The sequence below is a fragment of the Colossoma macropomum genome, unplaced genomic scaffold, assembly GCF_904425465.1.
Source record: "Colossoma macropomum unplaced genomic scaffold, Colossoma_macropomum, whole genome shotgun sequence".
NCBI lineage: Eukaryota > Metazoa > Chordata > Actinopteri > Characiformes > Serrasalmidae > Colossoma > Colossoma macropomum.
Window position 1 is genome coordinate 16,510,786 of NW_023494808.1, and position 19,163 is coordinate 16,529,948.

The 19,163-nt window shown below is 37.0% G+C and overlaps 1 protein-coding gene across 1 annotated transcript; it reads right to left on the reverse strand.

Moving 5' to 3' along the window:
- Positions 1 to 9,783: 9,783 nt before the first annotated feature.
- On the reverse strand, positions 9,784 to 18,715 carry mrpl16 (mitochondrial ribosomal protein L16). Its single transcript, XM_036557551.1, has 5 exons — positions 18,485 to 18,715; positions 18,281 to 18,352; positions 17,244 to 17,392; positions 11,203 to 11,496; positions 9,784 to 10,634 (listed from the first exon to the last, which is right to left on the reverse strand). Exons 1-5 carry the CDS (start codon positions 18,543 to 18,545, stop codon positions 10,443 to 10,445), a joined length of 768 nt encoding a protein of 255 aa, XP_036413444.1. The 5' UTR covers positions 18,546 to 18,715; the 3' UTR covers positions 9,784 to 10,442.
- Between the last annotated feature and the right edge of the window lie 448 nt (positions 18,716 to 19,163).

Here is a 19,163-nt window from a genome sequence, read left to right on the forward strand (position 1 = left end):
AATCAAAAAAAAATTTATGTGGGCGAACAGCGTTGGGGAACAGGGTTGCGCATAAAATCTGGGATAATGGTTAAAATGACTTTTTTTGTAAAACGTAAAGAGGTTCGGTATCAGTGAGGTGGGACAGCTCAAACCCCCATTTTAAAGGTGGATAGAGACACTTTGTGTTTTTGTGATCCTTTAAATGTATTTTAATGATTTATGTTGAGTTAAAGTACAGATCCCTTCACTCATCTTAGAAATAACCAACAACAGTCATTCTATTGCTTTAAAAAAGGTAATGAGACATAGATAGAGTTCTGTTCCAAATATTCTTACTTTTGTTCAGATGATTTCATATTGGAACCACTTCCTAGATGATACTGAATAGAAGAGGGTCTGGCATATAATAAAGTTCAAGAAGTGTCATTTAAGCTTATTCACAAAATCTCCCCAGCTAAAAAAAGAAAGATTTTTACTCATTTGTACAAAAAAAAAAAAACCTCAGAGATGGTTTTTGGCATTGTCAAAATGTGAAAATTTTTTGTTAAAACCTCAGTGCCTTTTTCGTTCACAACACTGATGAAAAGCATAGTTTATTAAAGAAGCATACTATTTGGTCTTTGGGAAAATCACAGAGAAAGATGATCTCATGCCTGCATGATAAATCATGTACTTTTGATAGGTACATTTTACATTCACAAATGGAAATTCTGTTGCGTTTAAAAATTAGATGGAACAATGTATTGAAGTCATTCAGCCCTCTTTAAAACAAAAACAATTAAAACAAATAAAGCATGATGCACTTCAATATTTTTATATAGTAAGATGTATGACCCCTATCATTATTAGTTTGTGCATGCGTACACTGATGTATGTACTTTTAAATGTAATGTTTAAATTAATATTTTTCATTTTAAACAAAACTCAATAATATTACTTTCATTCTTTGTATACAAGAACGAAAATGAAATATTTCTTCTACAAATGCCATAATTTCTAACGTAAATAGAGCAAAACATGTTTCACTATGTACAAGAAAAATAAAACAATACATACACATAAAATAAATTGTATGTATGCATCATCCTCTTATTTTTTTTTTTAACCCAGTGATATTAAAAAAGCCAAGTAAGAAAGAACCAGTACTACAGGAATATAAAAGTGAAAAAATTAGATTATTAGAGAAGTATCAGTATAAAAATTGCATAGCTTATAATACAGATCTTCCAGTTACAACTGTGCTGGACGGACATACAAAACATATTTCCTCAGTTAGTGCTTTGGTGATGGTGATGGAGAACCCTGTCTTGGTCCAAAATCCCACTGGGATTGGTTGACTGTAGGCTAGAGTACATGACTTCCATCATTTCCATACTTGTGTTACCTTTTTTAACACTTATGTACTTGTATTGTTTTCTGATTTAACACATTCTGTGTTAAAAGTAACTCAAAACGTCTCCAACTGAATACACTGATGAGACAGGGGGCATTACCAGCTTTGAAGAGATCACTGCCGTCAGAACTTGTAAAGAATATGGTGACTCATCTAATATATCACTTTTGTCCACATTTCTGTAGGCCAGTGACAGTGGTTTTTACACCACTGAACTCTTTTAAAAGTGCATGTGCCTAACGAGGGTTTATGCACTGCAATCCTTTTATAAAAACCCCTCTCTCTGTAGTGGTTCACAGACTGTTCTTGCTGACACGTCTGATCATGATGCATTGACATTTTTAGTCATCTGAGTAAGCTGCTGTTCCATTTTTCCTCATGATTCACATTCAAAGTCACTGAACCTTTTTGAAAATGGTTTATGTAGCACCAAAAATGGGTAACAATAGCGGAACTCTTTTTTGGTGCTATTTAGAAACATATACAACACATTTTCCATCAGTCTGAAGAACAATTTTACCACGCAAAGAACCATTTAAGTATGCAATGGTCCTATATACAACTCATGGTTCTAAAAAGAACCATTGCCTTTACTAAAGAACCTTTGAAGAACCATCTGTTTTAAGGGTGTATATCTAAAGCAGATGTCATAGTCTCTCTTTCTATTGAAACACTAGCCAGTCTTTGTGACCAAAGCTCCTACCATCACTGCCCCAATAATGAACCCTTTTTCAAAGTCACTAAGATATTTTCTTTTTTGCGATCTCGACCCAAAATCAAGCTCAACAGTTCATTACATTTATACATATATACATGCATATATAAATGTATGTATATTTACACATACATTTATATATTTATAAAGTAGCATGTTTACTACTGTGCTACATCACCTTTCCTTTTAACAGCACACAATAATCGTTTAGGGACCGAAGACACAAACTGATCCAGTTTTGAAAGCAGAATGTTTGCCATTTTTCAGCTCTTCAAGGGCCTTTGACGTCATCTTGCATATTGCAACATATTTTGAAAGGGGAGACTGCCCCCACATTCTCTGATTAGGCAGCCAGACTGTTGTAATACATGCAGAATGTGGCTTGGCTTTGTCATGTTGAAATAGGCATGGGCATGAAATAGGCATCCTTGAACAAGATGGCATCTAAAAGAAAAGGCAGCATATGTTGTTCAAATATGTGTAAATAACTTTCAGCTTTAATGGTGCCTTTACACATGTCCAAGTTACCTATTAATACCCATCATAACATGACAGGCTTTTTTTTATGAATGGTCCTTTTTTTCTTTGGCCCAGAAAACACAATATTTATTATTTCCATAAATAAATTGAAAGGTTGACTCGTCAGAACACAAAATATGTTTCCACTGTGCATCCATTTCAGATGAGCTTGACCCCAGAGAAGTCGGCAGCGTTTCTGGGTGTTGTTGATATATGGCTTCCTCTGTGCATAGTATATTTGCATTTGCACTTAACTTGCATTTGTGGATGTAGTGACAAGCAGTGTTTATTAACAACAGTTTGTCAAAGTATTCCTGAGAGCATACCGTGACATCCATCACAGGAACATGGTGGTTTTTTAATGCAGAGCCATCTGAGGGGTCGAAGATCCTGGGCACACATTTGTGGTTTTTGGTCTTGCAGAGATGTTTCTGGATTCTCTGCATCTTTTAATATTATTATGCACCATAGAGGGTGAAATACCTAAAAATGCTGCTTTTAAACAGTTGGACTATTTCTGTAGTGCACAGGCCAAAATGGATTTACAAATCACTGCTTCCTGTTCTAATTAGCATTTACATACTGTTCCAACTTTTTGGAACTGGGATCATTATTCATTCTATCATCACTGTCAGAACAAAATCTGGGATCTCCAAAAAGATTTACTGGAGAGAAAAAAACATTCTTATGTTTCAGCGCAAATTGATAGAACAAGACTGCTAACATGGCATTACCTTGACACACAACTGTATGTATGAGACATATCAAATAATAGACACACAACCACCTTACTGAGGACTGTGTAAAGAACATCAAAGACTGGCTGTTGAGTAATTTCCTCCTGCTTAACTCAGAAGAAGAAGCACTTAACGGGAACCACAGGCAGCAAAATACCCTTTTTGAAGCATTTTTAATGGTTATATTCATTTACCAAAGACCAAAAAGGCTTTCCAAACACCGAAAAACAGTCACCTTAAATTAAGCAAAACAGTCTGAATGGGACAAATGACCTAAACAGGGTGAACATAGTTAAAATACATCCAGTCTTAACCCTCAGATCAACACATACAAGAAATCAAATCCTTTATCTAAGATTGTTGAGAAAAACAGAAAATGGGTGGGACCGTCATTAATTATATGCTAGTCATTAATATTAGACATTACTGGAACAGCATACTTCTGGAAGATATTCTCTCAATTGATGTTATGATGATGGTGGTAACATGTTGGTCCAAAATCGTCCGTAGGTGTTCAACTAGGAGGAGATATGGTGACTGTGAAGACCGTAGCATATGATTTACATAATTTTCATACAAATCAAGCCCCTGTAGACTCCGCTGCCATCCACTGGGTCAAGCATTCAGACCTGTACTCTTCTCTTGTTTACAACACACACACTCATCCACAGGTCAGTCTAGCACCCACATTCTTTGTTTATGCAGCCAGGCTGTTATAATACATGCAGAATGTGGCTTGGCTTGTCATGTTAAAATAAGCATGGACACCCTTGAACAAGATGGCATCTAAAAGAAAAGGCAGCATATGTTGTTCAAATATGTGTAAATAACTTTCAGCTTTAATGGTGCCTTTACACATGTCCAAGTTACCTATTAATACCCCTCATAACATGACAGGAGTTTGAATTTTTTTATGGATGGTACTTTTCTTCTTTGGCCCAGAAAACACAACATCAATTTCCATAATTAATATGAATTGTTGACTCTTCAGACCACAAAATATGTTTCCACTGTGCATCAGTCCATGTGAGATGAGCTTGAGCCCAGAGAAGGCGGCAGTGTTTCTGGGCGTTGTTGATATATGGTTTCCTCTGCACAGTTCATCTGCATTTGCACTTAACTTGCATGTGTGAATATAGCGACGAAGCGTTTATTAATTGGGTCATTGGTTCAAGCATTCAGGCTTGTACTGTTCTCTTATTTACAACACACACACTCATCCACTGTTTAAAGACCTGCAGGCACCCTGGTGACGTTACTAGAACAGTCTATTTTCATTCTGTCTCAATAAACTAGTGTAGTGGAAATAACATATTTTCCTTCCCTACAATGTCATATTTTCAAAAGAAACACAGTATCACAGGGTTTCTGAGCTAGCCGAGCCTGCACTTGATGTCAGACAGAAGTGGCAAGAGGAAGAGATGAAGATGATATTATTGGTTAACTTTTTTCCTCACACGCTGGTGAACAATGACGTGATCAAAACTCAGAAGACGGTTTAGAGGCAGAAAAATGTCACTATATATTGATGGGGAATGATATGATGAATTGTCCTTAATATGAAAAGGCACATAAATGAACTAACATGGTAAAAAAGGGTTTTAATTCATTTTTAATCAGGTTGACTTTAAAGGGATCCCAAAAAGAGAAGAATAGTGACTAACCAATGCCACTTCCTGATAGATGTTAGATGTACGGTACATGATGTACCAAGAAGTTCCACAGCAGTGCTAGAGAGAACCCAGTTCTCAATTTTGGATCTGATTCTTCTTTAACTCCTAATTGCCACTTCAGTCATCATTCCATTTACGTAACAATGCCTTTACCCAACCATGAGGTTAGACTACAACACTCATCTAAGCCTTTATGACTGCTAACCTCCGCATGAACTAATTTCTTGATGTTCTAAATCTGCCCTGTCTTCATGAGTATCTTTTATTTTGGGGAACCGGTTGATTTAGTCAGTGTGCTTTAACTCACTAACTGATGTTAGGTTCTTCTAGCTGGCCATCCTCTGACAGTACAAATTGCTGCATCCATGTGTCATAACAGCTTACCAAGATCTGAATCTCTGTCTGTGGTTTACTCATTAATTTTAGCTACTTGCCACGAACACCTCCGTTTTCACTTCTCTCAATTTGCACTGCTGAAAATATCTCTGATGGAATAATCTTAGCAACAGGTATACATATATAAGCATGATTCACATAATGGCATAATTGAGAGAAATTACAGATACATACAGCTTTCCACCAAAACGTCCATCTACAAGGCTACATGCTTATTTTTTTGGTAACAGCAGGTCCTAAAGGAAAAATGTCTTTCTTAAGATCATGTTTTCTTAGAAGAAATAAAGCATCTTGGATGCCAAGTTTCTGAATCATTTCTCATAAATTATCCTCAGCAGAAATGATCGGCTTAACTTAATTATTTAATTGAAAGAAGTTCTGGCAATAAATGAGAAAATGAAAGACCTCCTTCTACACTGAAAGATGCGAAAAGATTTAAGAGATGTAGAAGAGAGCTTAATCTGTAGTTTATCTGAGAGCAGTTTATCTGTCATTTACCTTAACTGACAGCTCTTTTCCAAAGTGTAATATCTAAAAAAAAAGAGAGTTAGCAAAACAGACACAAGGAACATTTTTACTGCAGGAAACCTGAAACCGACAAACAGCTAAGACAGTGAGTGTTTACATGCACTTAGCAATCCGATAACTGCAGAAAATCAGATTTTGTCAGTAATCCGTTCAATGTATTTATATGCACTTAAGTGAATGTTCAAATTCTTCATTTAATCAAGCATGTAGTTGGTTTCGGCATCAGTCCAAAATTGCTGTGTTGCTATTTTGCAAGTGCTGTGCTAAACGCTGCTTGCTATTTTCCAGACAGCTGTCTGTTTCCACACATGCACAGACTGAGAAATTCAAAAGAAATCAGAGTGAGAGTATACATGCGCTGAAAAACCGATTTATGAGCTAAAATCCAGCTCTTTTTTGGATTTCTTAATCAGATTTCTAGGTTCCAATCCATTCTGAGAAATCACAGTATAACCAGATAACTGCTGACAATCCAATAATGATCACTCTACTGTGCTCCGCAGTATCAGCATAGCTATAATGCTTAAGAGAATATTTCAAGCCTTATTAACTTTGTACATGAAACTATGCAGACCTGATAACAGAACTACTATAGCCTTTTAGTATTGGTTAGCATTGAGTTCTGCTGGCTAGTACACTGCGTGGAGCATGCAGTGTTATGTTAGTAATATCTGCATGACTATGATCTAACAATACAAGGGATTATTCTCTGATACTCCAACTCAAATGCCTTTGCTTCAACATACTGATGTTAGCGAACATTCTCCCATCAAGCAGCATGCTTACCAACTAAACTCAACTAAACATGCAAATATGTAAGCCAAGCTCCAGTATCTACTTAACAACAGCCTTACCATACGTAGCTGTAGCCTGTGGAGTTCTGCTTGTAGTATAGTTCCAAAACCAGATAGAACGTTGCATTTTTGTGCAGATTATCATAAAGTTAATGCCATTACCAGCTCTGATTCATTCCCATTGGCTTACATGGATGATTGTGTGAACAGTGTAGGTACGTGAGTAAACTTTTAAAAAGCTACTTGCAGGTCCTGCTAACGCAGTGTGCTTCAGAAGTTCCTGCAGTTCACTGTTCGCTGTACACAGGTCACCAACAGCCACGCTCTTTCACTACATGTTAGGCACACGAACTCCACTACCCAACCCCAGAGCCCAACAGAGCATAGCACAAGTAACCTGCCAACACATTTTAAACCCCAAACAACTTATTTACAGGTTTAAAGTCTCTTGCTTACCGGGAGCAGCGTCTCCCCAGAGCCCATGCATCCACAGCCAAAGGAGCTAATAGCGGGATGCTACAATACCATTAGAGACTATCAGACACCACCAGGAACCAACAGAAACTTTTAATGTTTTCCATTAATTTTTTTTCAGCAGGGTTATGAATTGTTTGTTGTCAGGAATATGAGGCGTATTTGGATGATGTCACAGTGTATTATTCTACTTGGTTTAAACATCTAGGAACTTCTTGCACAGTTTTTAGGAGGAGATGGGACAAGGTCATTTCTTTAATGCTAAAGTGGAGGCTGTGTGTTAAATTTCTAGTACAAAAGGTGAGCTACGACACTTTCTAGGGACCCGCAGTCATTCCTGAGGTTATTGCAGAAACTTTGTTACATTTGTACTGACTTTCTTAGTAATTCTCGCTCATTTATTTGGTGTACAGCGTCGGCAGGCTCTCGACACTGTTAAAAGCTTTTGCTTTGTTGCGGCCTGTGCTTTGTCATGACAAAATTTGAAAGACCTTTCAAGCTCGCAGTTGATGTTAGCAATACTGGAGCTGGTGCCATTGTTTTACTGGAATTGATCACCCACTTTGCTATTTTTCCAAGGCATTAGCTTAATTATTTAACTACAGACATTACTAGCCTTTTGAAGTGCAGGGGAGCGGGGGAACAACCTAACATGGGGCACAATTTAACACAGACTTTTGATGTTTTTTAAAGAAAGTCAGGCACTGTGTGTTTTTCGCCACATTACCACATTTCCTAGCCACGGCCTCCCGCAGTTTGTCAGTGTTTAAAGAGATCTGTGCCAAAGAATGTTTTCAGGGCATGCAAGTAATTTTTTCAAACACGTTTTTTCTTGTTTACTCAGCTATTTGTTTTAATCACAAACTACAAACTTATATTATTTTAATGTATATATTACTTTAACACGTTGTTGCCTACAATGCAGCATTTTGAAGCAGCTGAGAAGCTCACAGCAGGTGCTTGCTACACTTAAGTACAGCCTCTATTCTGCGGGGTTAGTTACACGGCTGTCTGTCTGTCTGTCTGTCTTATAGAAAATATAGAATGCAGTTTGGTTGGAAAAAAGAGACACAGAAAAAAACATAGAATTATGTTGCAACATTGAATTAACTTTGCACAAAGTTTGTTAGACTTTTCTAGCAAGTGTTAAATTAACCCTATGTCTGTTACAGTTAACCCACCCATGGGGTAAACTGTAACATTGACCTGTCCTGTCATTTTCAGTGGAATTTGAAGAATCCAAACCCTAACTAACCAGGGAACTAGGTCTGTTGTCTGGAGAAGTGAAGTTTATTTGTTGTGCGCGCAGGTTCCAGACATCCAGCCAGCCCGTAAGACATTGGACTGACACAGTTTTATAGCTGGACTGATGCCAAGATTAAACCCAGCTTATATAGGACAAGTAACAGGTGTGACAAACATGACCATATAGGGAGAAACACAAAATAGGCAGCCTAAAATACAACTTCAGCACATTCACACACACTACAGAACGTATAACACAGCACATTTCACAACAATATTCCTTCAAACTGTTCACGAACAGTAGGTGGAATAAACAAAGTTCAAGTGTTCGTTTGTAGCAGAGATGTGTATGTGGCTTGTATAAAAATATAATTATTCCAACTTAAATATTTTTAAAATTACTCAACAAAGACCAAAATGTGTTGTGCCCCGCTCTCCCCCGTGTTGGTTCAAGTTTGCAGGCAGTCATTGTTTACACTGACCACAAGCCTTTAATATTTTTGAACTGTTTGTGTAATTCGAACCAAATGCTAATGAGGTGAGCTCTGTTGGTTCAGTTACACTTTGGATGTGTGGCGTAAGTGCAGTTCTGAGAGTGTTTTGACTGATGCTCTCTTTTGCATTTAAACATTTTCTGAGCTATTTAAGGGAATGCGTTACATCCTAGGACATATTCTTTAATGTCATTTAAACATGTAACTGGTCTGGTGTTGCCCTTTTCATTTTTTCTTTCTTCCAGACTGCCATTTTCTGGCTTGGAGAATGGCCCACGTGGTAGCTGAACGTTGGTGCTTCACGATTATTCGATGACATTTGACGCAACACTGAAAAAAAGCCCCAAACAATGAGCAGTGGCTGCCCAGGGTGCTCCAGTCTGGCCCCAGACACCACATGGTCACAGCAGTTTGGGCTTTGGGCTAGCCTTGTAGTTGTTAGGGTTGTTGAAGGTGACTGTACATTATTTCTCGTTTCTGGACTAAGGAAGGATGTTCTGTGGGTGGTTAGTTCTTCTTTTGTTGTTTTGGCCTTAGCCCAACTCCTGTTTTGATTAATAATACTATTTATATATGTCCGCGTAAACTTCAAAAGGTAAGTTGCAGCATTCTGGCAACCTTTTTGGCTTAAGTCCAACTTCGTTGTGCTGGTCTTTTATTTTATGTTATAGTCTACTAAACCCTAAACTAAGGATTAGCTGGGGGGGTTCTTTGGAGGTTGCAACAATGAGGATCTTCTTACTTTTTGCATTCTCATATCTGACATCCGGTGTATGTCTAACTCATGAGCAGTTCCCCAGATCTCTGACATTTAGCACTGGCTTATCTCCAACTTTCCTTTGTATGATAAGTGACTGTTTAATTGCAGATTTTTATAATTTTACATCAGTGCACATACCGAAATACACATCTAATTCAGCTCACAATAGTGGCCAGAACAGACAATGTTTTCTGTGCAACATGACAGGTTTGGACAAACTTTGACATCTGTTTCCTGGGGGCCACAAGCAATTGCCCAATATTCGTTTCTGGTAATATGCATCATCACATTTTCTGCACTTCGCAAAGGAACTGCAGTAGAAGTACTTTTATGATTTTACTGATGTGTCAGATACAACACAATGTCGTGGTAATACAGTACAAACAACCTACAAACTGCCTTCACCCCCTTCAGTCTTTTCTGACTTTATTGAGTCTCCTACTCAAAAATGCTTGCATGTTACAGGAAAAAACAATGAGATCTTGCTGTCATCAACAATGAAGTAATGTTCTTTGCCTTAAATAACTCAAATAATGTTTACTTTAGAAGCTCCTAACGGGTTATCTGATCACCTAAAAAATATCTCAAAGAGGGTGTGATTACAATCTTACACACTCAAAACCCACATCAACCATGCTTGCTGTGACAGCATCCTGTGATACAGCATGAGAAAAAAAAGCTTCTGCACAATTCTCACACTTTTCGTTAACCACTGTCAGCTTTTGCATCAGCTCAGACCCTGGCTGGGTTAAAGAACTTTCCGGTGTAGCGACCATGGTTGTGGAGGTCAAAGGGGCTAATGACCTTCCGGATGCCCAGCATGTTGGATCTGGCTATTCTTTGGAAGGTCCAGGGGTTCTGGTTGTTGGCCTCTTTCTCAGCTTGCTCTTGCTGCATGGCAGCCAGACTTTCTCTGCTCATCACCTAAAGGTTAAGAAGAACATACATTGAGTTGCCAGTTCATTACAGCTCACAGTTCAATTCTACCTTGTTGCTACACTCACTGGCCATTTTATCTATTATATGGACGACTATATAGACTATATATGCACTTTGTAGGTTTACATTTACTGACAGTAACTCATGTGTTACTGCACAATTTGTTAGGCCCCCTTCATCAATGGGACCTCCATATGACCTCTGCAAACCAGACAGACTACTCTAAGCACAACAGTGACATCATCTGTGGCGTATTAGTGCTGTGCTGATATCAGGAAAAGCATAAATAAATAAATAAATAAATAAAATTAGATACACTTGCTGTTAGGTACACGTGTACTTATAGATTATAGCTTGTACTGTAGCTCATCTTTTCTTCATGCTTAATTACTGTTAGTCTGTTAGGGTTCTTCGTTTCTGGTATTGGAGGTCTAGAGTGCAAAAGCTACACCCAACATTAGCCTCTGACACCTAGTAATGCCTACAGATGACTTCTGTAGAAGAAGACAAGACCACACAAGCTGACAAAGACAAAATAAAGTAAAAGGCAAACCTTTGCTGGGAAAGGCAGTTTCTTTGCCACTTCTTTAAGCACCGATTCCACCTCGCCGAGTTCAATGTGGCCTCCAACCTCCACTATTAATCGGCCACTCTTTACTGGAGTAACATAGAAGTCAATGGCTCCTTTGCCTCCGCCCATCCGCTGGCCCAAGCCCTTACGGGTAAGGGGCTTATATGGGGCATTGATGCGCCAACGAGCAAAAGTGGTCCTCGGGTCTAAACGCCGATTAATGGTGAGCCTCATCATCTCCATATGTCCCCACTGTAGATAGCCTCCACCCATGGCCTACAACAGACGGCAAAGGCAAGAGTATTCACTTAAGAGAAGACTTTGGAGTGAAATGCTCAAATCAGATCTCTCGTTTTATGTTCATTCAAATATTTTTATTAGTAATTAGCCTGGCACCAGCGATCCTGTTTTCTGGATTTAACATGAGTCAATCGGTCTACAGTCATTCTTTTGTGGTACATAGCAGAATATGTCCAATTTGTCATGCTAAAAAAAACAAGTCTCTGAAATGAAGAGATGATTTTACCACAGTGCCCATGCCTGCTAGGGCATGTGAAAACAAATCTGGCTGACTCAGTTCATGAAACATCAGTTGAAAGGGGAAGAGAATATGCATCATGAACAATCAACAATAACATCAAGGGCAGAGGGGTCTTTCCGCTCATAAGTGATATCTAGGGCTGCAATCACTGAACGTCACATTTTTGAATGATAAACAGTTATTTCCACAGCAAGTAGCACAAATTGCTCATGTTGCCTGTTCTGTTGGAACATATCAGTGATGTGCGATGCAGGAGAGCAGAGGAAACAGGAAACCATCTTTATATATAAAAAAAAAAACCCCTTTTTTGGTCAACTCTTGTCAGCGAATTGCAGAATGGGGGAGTATCTTGGAATCTGTTCAAGATTTTACCTGCTTTCAACCAGAGCACTTGCTAAACTCTGTGCAACGTCAGTGTTAATGCCCGGTGCAATCTGAATGATTTTCTACCCGTTTCGGGCAGCTCGCTAGCAAGCGCACTCTTTTATTCTGTGAAATAAAATATCAAAAAACATGCCAGATAGCTAGCAATCCAGAGCAGGAGCAAACTTATTTGGACTGTACTGGGTGATAAAGACCAATTGTCACCTCAAATCATATCAGTTAAGAACCTAAAGGGCCTGTGTGCCTCTGGGAATTTCATACTATCAATGGCAAGCTAGCATTTAGCTTGACAAACAAACTGTTGTTTCCCCCAGAAAAAGTGGTAAAAGTCTAAGTTATTCAAAAGGCTTTATCAATTTTCAATATTAAATGATGAAAATTATTGATCATTAGTAAATATTTGTATCACAGCTCTTGTAAAATCACATTTATAAAACCAATATTTGTGGCCCTATTTTGATTGACTGGACCACCTTTAAAGCCATTGTAAAATACTTTAGTTCACCAAGTCACAAAAAACCGTGTTGTGAATGGACTGCTATGCTGCTCTTATGGAATATCCACCAACAGGTTAAACAACTAGTCATTGTTGGGCTTTGAATTTTATTTTTTACTGAATTAAATATTTTTTGAATGTCATATTCCAAGCGTCCATGTTTTGGTTAGTTTGCCTTAAGCAGTACGAGTTCCACGAATGTGAATAATAAATAAAATTTAAAATAAACAATGTGGCACCGTGGCTTCATGCTAACACAACACAGGAAATCACATTTAAGCGCTAGTGGAAACCAACATTTCCCATTAATTACCTAGATTGTAGCAGCGTGACAGTCTAATTTGTCCTACCAGTTTCATAATGAACTGAAAATATCTTTACACTTCACAAAACAACAAACAATGCTGTGTTTTGCCCAGTTGCCAAGAAATGTTAAGTTTACAGTATCCACTGCAGGTATCCACTAGTCCAAACACAGCCTTATCCTTATCAGTGCAAGACAGCAAACAGACAACGTCAATACAGAAGTTATCATTGATAATTAAGATTAATCTAACTTTAGCTTAAGGTAGGGAACATTAACGCGAATGTGTCTAACACCCATCTCCTCACTGTAAAAAAAAAAAGTGTTCTGTTGAAGTTGTAGAGTTTTAACTGAGTCAGAAAAGTTGACATCAATACTACTAACACATCTTTTTTTCATGATCCTTCAAAATACAACTGCATGCTTTAACCAGAGCTATTGTGATATTTCAGCGAGTTCTGAGATGTGATACTTTGTTAAGGTCTTTGCCGCAGCTGGCACGGCAGCAAACATACATGCTCATGTCATGCACACACTCTGACAATGTAACTGTTTTCAGCCTCTGAGCAGCAAGTTGGCTATGTTAAATAATCAAGTAGAAGTAGAGGCAAATAATCAAGTTGCTAACACTACTGTTTCAAGCTTAATGTTCATGCTATGTATGCTCTAGTTGTTTTTTGTTGTTGTTGTTTTGACCATTCGTTAACTGTTAACTGCTTTGCGGGTGTGAACTTATTGCTGTCTCATCACCCTTCACACCCATACAACAAGTGTGTTTATGATTCATTTGCTAGAGCACAAAATTGTTTAGTGCATAAGTTCTTTATAGATCTAACCTCTTCATTTTGCTCTCAAAGTGCACCAGAGTGATGCATCTCACCTTAAAATGTACTAAATATTCTTATGCTGGACCATGCTCAGAGTGAGGTCCACTCAATATAGTTTCACAAAATCATGGGGGAAACAATGAATTAGCATTATTTGGTGGTAATTTGGTGAGCAAGACTACTTATGAAGAAAACTTTCATATTTTAATTTTTATATGACAAAAAATGTATTAGCCTATGAGATGACTGCAATATAACATACTTTATGGGTGACAAAGTTCTTGTATTCCTTCAGCAGTCCATAACTGCTTTGCAACAATACTCTAAAAATACTCAACAAAAAAGAAATACTGATCACTGGTAAACGCAGAGAAAAATACTTTATGACAAGGTTCTATAGCTTCGTATACCAAACCAGAAGTACAAAACCTGGGTATGATCTTAGACTCTGAGCTCTGCTTTATCCCACATGTAAAAGCGGTTACTCAAGTATGTTATTATGATTTGAGACATATTGCTGAAGTTCACCCATTTCTATCTCAGAGCAATGCAGAGAAACTTGTTCATGCATTTGTTACAGGCAAAGAGTTAATTACTGCAATGCTTTTCTTATTGGACTTCCTAAGAAAACAACCCATCCTCTACACCTAAGATAAAAATGCATCAGTACAGATCCTAACAAGAACAAAACAACTCCCAGTTTGAAAAAACCACACTGACAACCTGTATCATTCAGGATAGATTTTAAAGTTCTGCTCCTAGAGCCTTTTAAGGCTCTAAACAACCCACTAACATCACTGTGTCTGTGTTCTCTCTGAGGTCTTAGATCTGCAGATACTGGCCTTCTGCAAAAATACGTCCAAAAAATACAGGAAATGTGTAGAGGTGTCTTTCGGCTTTTTATTTTTCTAAACTGTGGAACTCAATTCCACCTTTCATTTGACAATTAATCTTAGTGCACACTTTTAAGAAACTTTTAAAAATATGTCTCTTTAACTTTGTGTTTAATTAAAACTATGTCTCTTTAGCATTTATCTTTTTAATTTAATCTGTCATTGTCTTATAAGTTTAAAGGAATACTCATAGTTTCTTCTATTAACATTTATCTTCTATTATGCTTTATCACTTGTCTGTAAAACACTCTGACCTGCCACAGGTATGAAAAGTGCTCTATAAATAAAGATATATACTATTATTATATAATACCAAGGTTACCCAAACTAGAGCCTGCAGGCCAAAGTTGGCCCCAGAGAACATTTGATTTGGCCTGCCAGAAAGTTATCCTAACCCCAACTCTCACACAATGAGTGAACACTTTTATACCATATATAACTTAACTATTTCTTTTTTTTTCCTTATAAAAATAAAAAAAGACTTTTTGTAACAACATTACACTAAATGTTAAATAATACATTTCTAAAACTAACTAAACATTGGTGGAATTGTTTATTGTGATTATTATTATTATAATTTATTATTTTTGAACATTCGTGGAATTTGTACTAACTTTTATCACAGTTACATAAAATCAAAGCAACACACAACCTCTTGTGGCTTACTGCTTTATTACATATTTCTTGACTGTAGCCATTACCATCCAAGCAGCTAGACTCTGGCAAAGACACAGACAAATTTTGCTTAAATATTTTCTCTGATCTTAATTTTGTACAAACACAAAAGATGCAAGACAGTTATCTGCTCCCCTTAAGTGACACCGCCCTCATCTGGAGTGTTCTGGTATCACAATCTGATTCTTGCTGTGGACAAAACACCCAACATGTACCACACAGAATGACCATCTCAGTTATTAAAATGAACAACATTTCAATGCCGGTGTTTCAGTAACAGGGCAATAAAGTGAAATGCTGTAAATTGATATAAATGCTGGATTATGGAGAGGGCTGGATCTGTGGAGGGTGATTGCTGTTTTGGATTCTTCTGCCCTGTTTTTACTATTACCACTACATTCAGTCCAAATCCTACCGAGAAGTAAAATGAACACAAAATGACTTTGGCCATTACAGACATTACATTTTTAGTATGGATAAACATTTTCATAAACAATCTCAAACGGCACCTTTGACATCACTTTGTCTGTGTCTTTTGCAAAAGCTGTGGTGTAATGCAATAAAATAAGTATGAATCGTAATTCAAACAAACAAAAAAGTAAAACAGCCTTAACTAATGAGTTAACATTGCCATGTTACTCTTTAAGCTCAAGCTTAGTGCAGCATCTGATACCGCTGATCACAAGATTCTAATCTGGAATAATGGGAAAGCCTCCCAGGAACAGTTTTAGAATGATTAAAATCATATTTATTGAATAGACAGTTCTTGGTTTCACTGACAAAATCATTCATCAAAAAATTTTACATTTCTTGTGGAGTCCCATAGGGTTCACTTTTAGGGCCTTTGCTTTTCTGTTTGTTTCTATCTCAGCGTGACACAGAGAAACTCGCTCATACAGTTTCTACAGGCAGAGTTGATTACAGTAATCACCCGCTTACATCACAGAATGTCTGTCTGTTTATGCTCTAGCACGTGATCTTAGATCTGCAGATACTGGCCTTCTGCAAAAACCCACCTGTAAATACAGGAAATGTGTGGAGGCCTCTTTCAGTTTATTATTCTTCTAAACTGTGGAACTCAATTTCACCTTTTATTAGACAGTCAAGCTCAGTGCTAACTTTTAAAAACTTTTAAAAAGCATCTCTTTAATTTAGCGTTTAATTAAAATTCAGTGTCTTTGTCTTATGTATCTTTTTAATTTGATCTGTCATTGTCTTTTTTTTATTTAGATTTTAAATAAATACTCAGTTCCTTGTACTACTGTTATGTTTTATCACCTGTCTGTAAAGCACTCCAAGCTGCCACCAGCATGAAAAGTGCTCTATCGGTACAGATATTATTATTATGCTTATATTATTTTTATTATTATTATTATTATTATTATTATTATTATCAAGCAATTAACATTGCTTGAAATGTTAGGATAAACAGTTACTGTCACTATACTGACTTTAAAACATTAACAATTTCTGTAACACTGAAGATATCACCTAACCAAAGTTAAACACTTAATTTGGACATTGAGAACTCCTAAGGTGAAAAAACTAATCTAACATCAGTGTTATTTAATATAAGTGACAATAAAGTTAACCCTGAAATCAAAATCTTTTTGCATCTATTTTAGTTCATGTTCCTGGTCATATTAAGCACAATTACTCATAATATCAATCAGAAGACAAAATTATTGTTTTCTAAGGTTTGGCCTGTTTGTAAAACATCTGAGTTTGAAACACATCAGCAAGAGTCAGGAAATATAACCAATAATATCATGTTGAACCACCCCCATCATCGATCTCAGCGAGCTCAGAGACCCACCCTGTCAAGTTATGGTACGGAGGAAAAAATGGATGGAGGTTTCAGATTCAAGTATGTAAAGAATAAAAAACTGAAAGAAGTACTGACCACAATTGCATACTGTCCAGTCGTAAATGTGTTAGCACCTTTAGTTGGCCCCTGGATGTCACGTAGCCTCTTCATCTCCTTCTTGGCCTTTTTCAAATTAGGAACTTTATTGAGGAATTTGAGCTTTGGCTTATCTGGAAGAACCACATCTGTAAGGGAGAAAGGAAAAAAAAAAAATCAATAAACAGTGCAACAATTTATCAGCGCTGATACTATCTCTATCATTTTTGTTTGTTTGTTTGGTTTTTTTGCTTTTTTCTTGACAAACAGACTAGAAATGGTCCAAAATCACTTAATAAGAATAAAACCTCTAACCCAGCTTAAATTGAAAGTGACAAAGCATTTTTTTCTCTGTAAAGTTACCGGTTTTTAGAAGATACAATGTTTTGTTCCAACAGTGACAATATCTATGAAAACAATTACTTTAATAAATATAATGCTATACAAAAATAATACATAACAAAACAATTCAGTCACTAAAATACTTATTAAAATAATTAAATAAAAAATGGGATGTGTTAATATTGATAATAACAACTAATATTATTACTATTATTAACATAAGATTTTGTTCTGACAGCAACAATATTAAACAAATATAATTTTATACAAAAATAATACATCACACTTAAAAATGTATCAAATACTTTAAATAATTTAAAAACAGGCATAATTTCTAGGAAGGATTCATATTATGATTAATGTTGTGTCTTGATATTTCTGTGACTTTTATATGTTTTATGAAACTAAAGTTATTAATTTACCTTCAAGAACAAATTTTATATTTATATATATATATATATATATATATATATATATATATATATATATATATATATATACACACACACACACACACACATAACATATATATAACAAATAATATATAATATACACACACACACACACACATTATATATATATATATATATATATATATTTATTTATATTTATATTATATATATATATATATATATATATATATATATATATACTAATGATGATGCTCATCAGCAGTAGTGGGGATGTGTCATTACCACTGTAGTCTGGAGGCAGCTCGTACGTCTTCAGTCCAGCTGAGAGGACTTTTAAGTGATGCTGCAGGACAGCTGCAGGTACAGAAAGACAGTTCAGACAAAGAATAATGATCCCTCTGATATTTACTCGTAAGACCCGGTTGGATCTCAGTGAAAAACAGAATTAAACAGAGCTAAACTGAGTGTATAACCGCTCCGCTATACCTGAACAGTCCGCTGATCTGCTCAGCAGACCTGCACACGCGCTCCTCACCACTTTCAGCATTGGTTCATCTACAGAATCAGGACCGGACCGGTTTAATGGCCCCGGTGTGGAGACCCGGGTTTAATGGTCACGGTGTGGTGAAGTGACTGAAGTCCTGCCCGCAGTCAGCAAGGTCGGAGCCATCCGAGAGCTTCACCAACATCCGGCGGGCCGTTTAAACAGCGCCGCTGGAAACCGGAGCTGCCGGAGAAGGTTCCTGATGTCTCTCTCTGCCACGGAAGCTGGAAAGCGTTTTAATTGTATTGTCAGTTTTGATATCACTCAGTCGTTTCAGGCTTCCAGCAGGCCTAACATTACCTGAGGCTCATGAGACCTTATATGAGGGGCTTAATAAAGACTAAAGCCCACTCTGTCTCTGTATTTTGCAGGTGTGATATGGTGCCTTCTGCTCGTGCAGTTTTTCCAATGATTTCGTGAATGACCATCTTTCAGTGTGCTTTTGAAAACTAATTGTAAAAGGACAGTCCGCTAAGTAGACGAGGCTGAAGTTTCCTTTTCGTTAGCATCTTATTGGAAATTTCCTGTACCACCTTAAATGGAATTGAACTGCTGCACCGTTTAAGGTGGAACAAGAAGATGACGCATAACAAACTGACCAAACTGACCCTAAGTTCGTGC

What these genes read in the sequence shown, in the direction of transcription:
- mrpl16 (XM_036557551.1), bottom strand. Translation starts at nt 18,545, where the DNA reads ATGCTGAAAGTGGTGAGGAGCGCGTGTGCAGGTCTGCTGAGCAGATCA. An exon ending in GCTGCCTCCAGACTACAGTG is followed by an intron (nt 17,393 to 18,280) that starts GTAATGACACAT and finishes TCTCCCTTACAG; the next exon opens with ATGTGGTTCTTCCAGATAAG. An exon ending in AACTGCCTTTCCCAGCAAAG is followed by an intron (nt 10,635 to 11,202) that starts GTTTGCCTTTTA and finishes CTTAACCTTTAG; the next exon opens with GTGATGAGCAGAGAAAGTCT.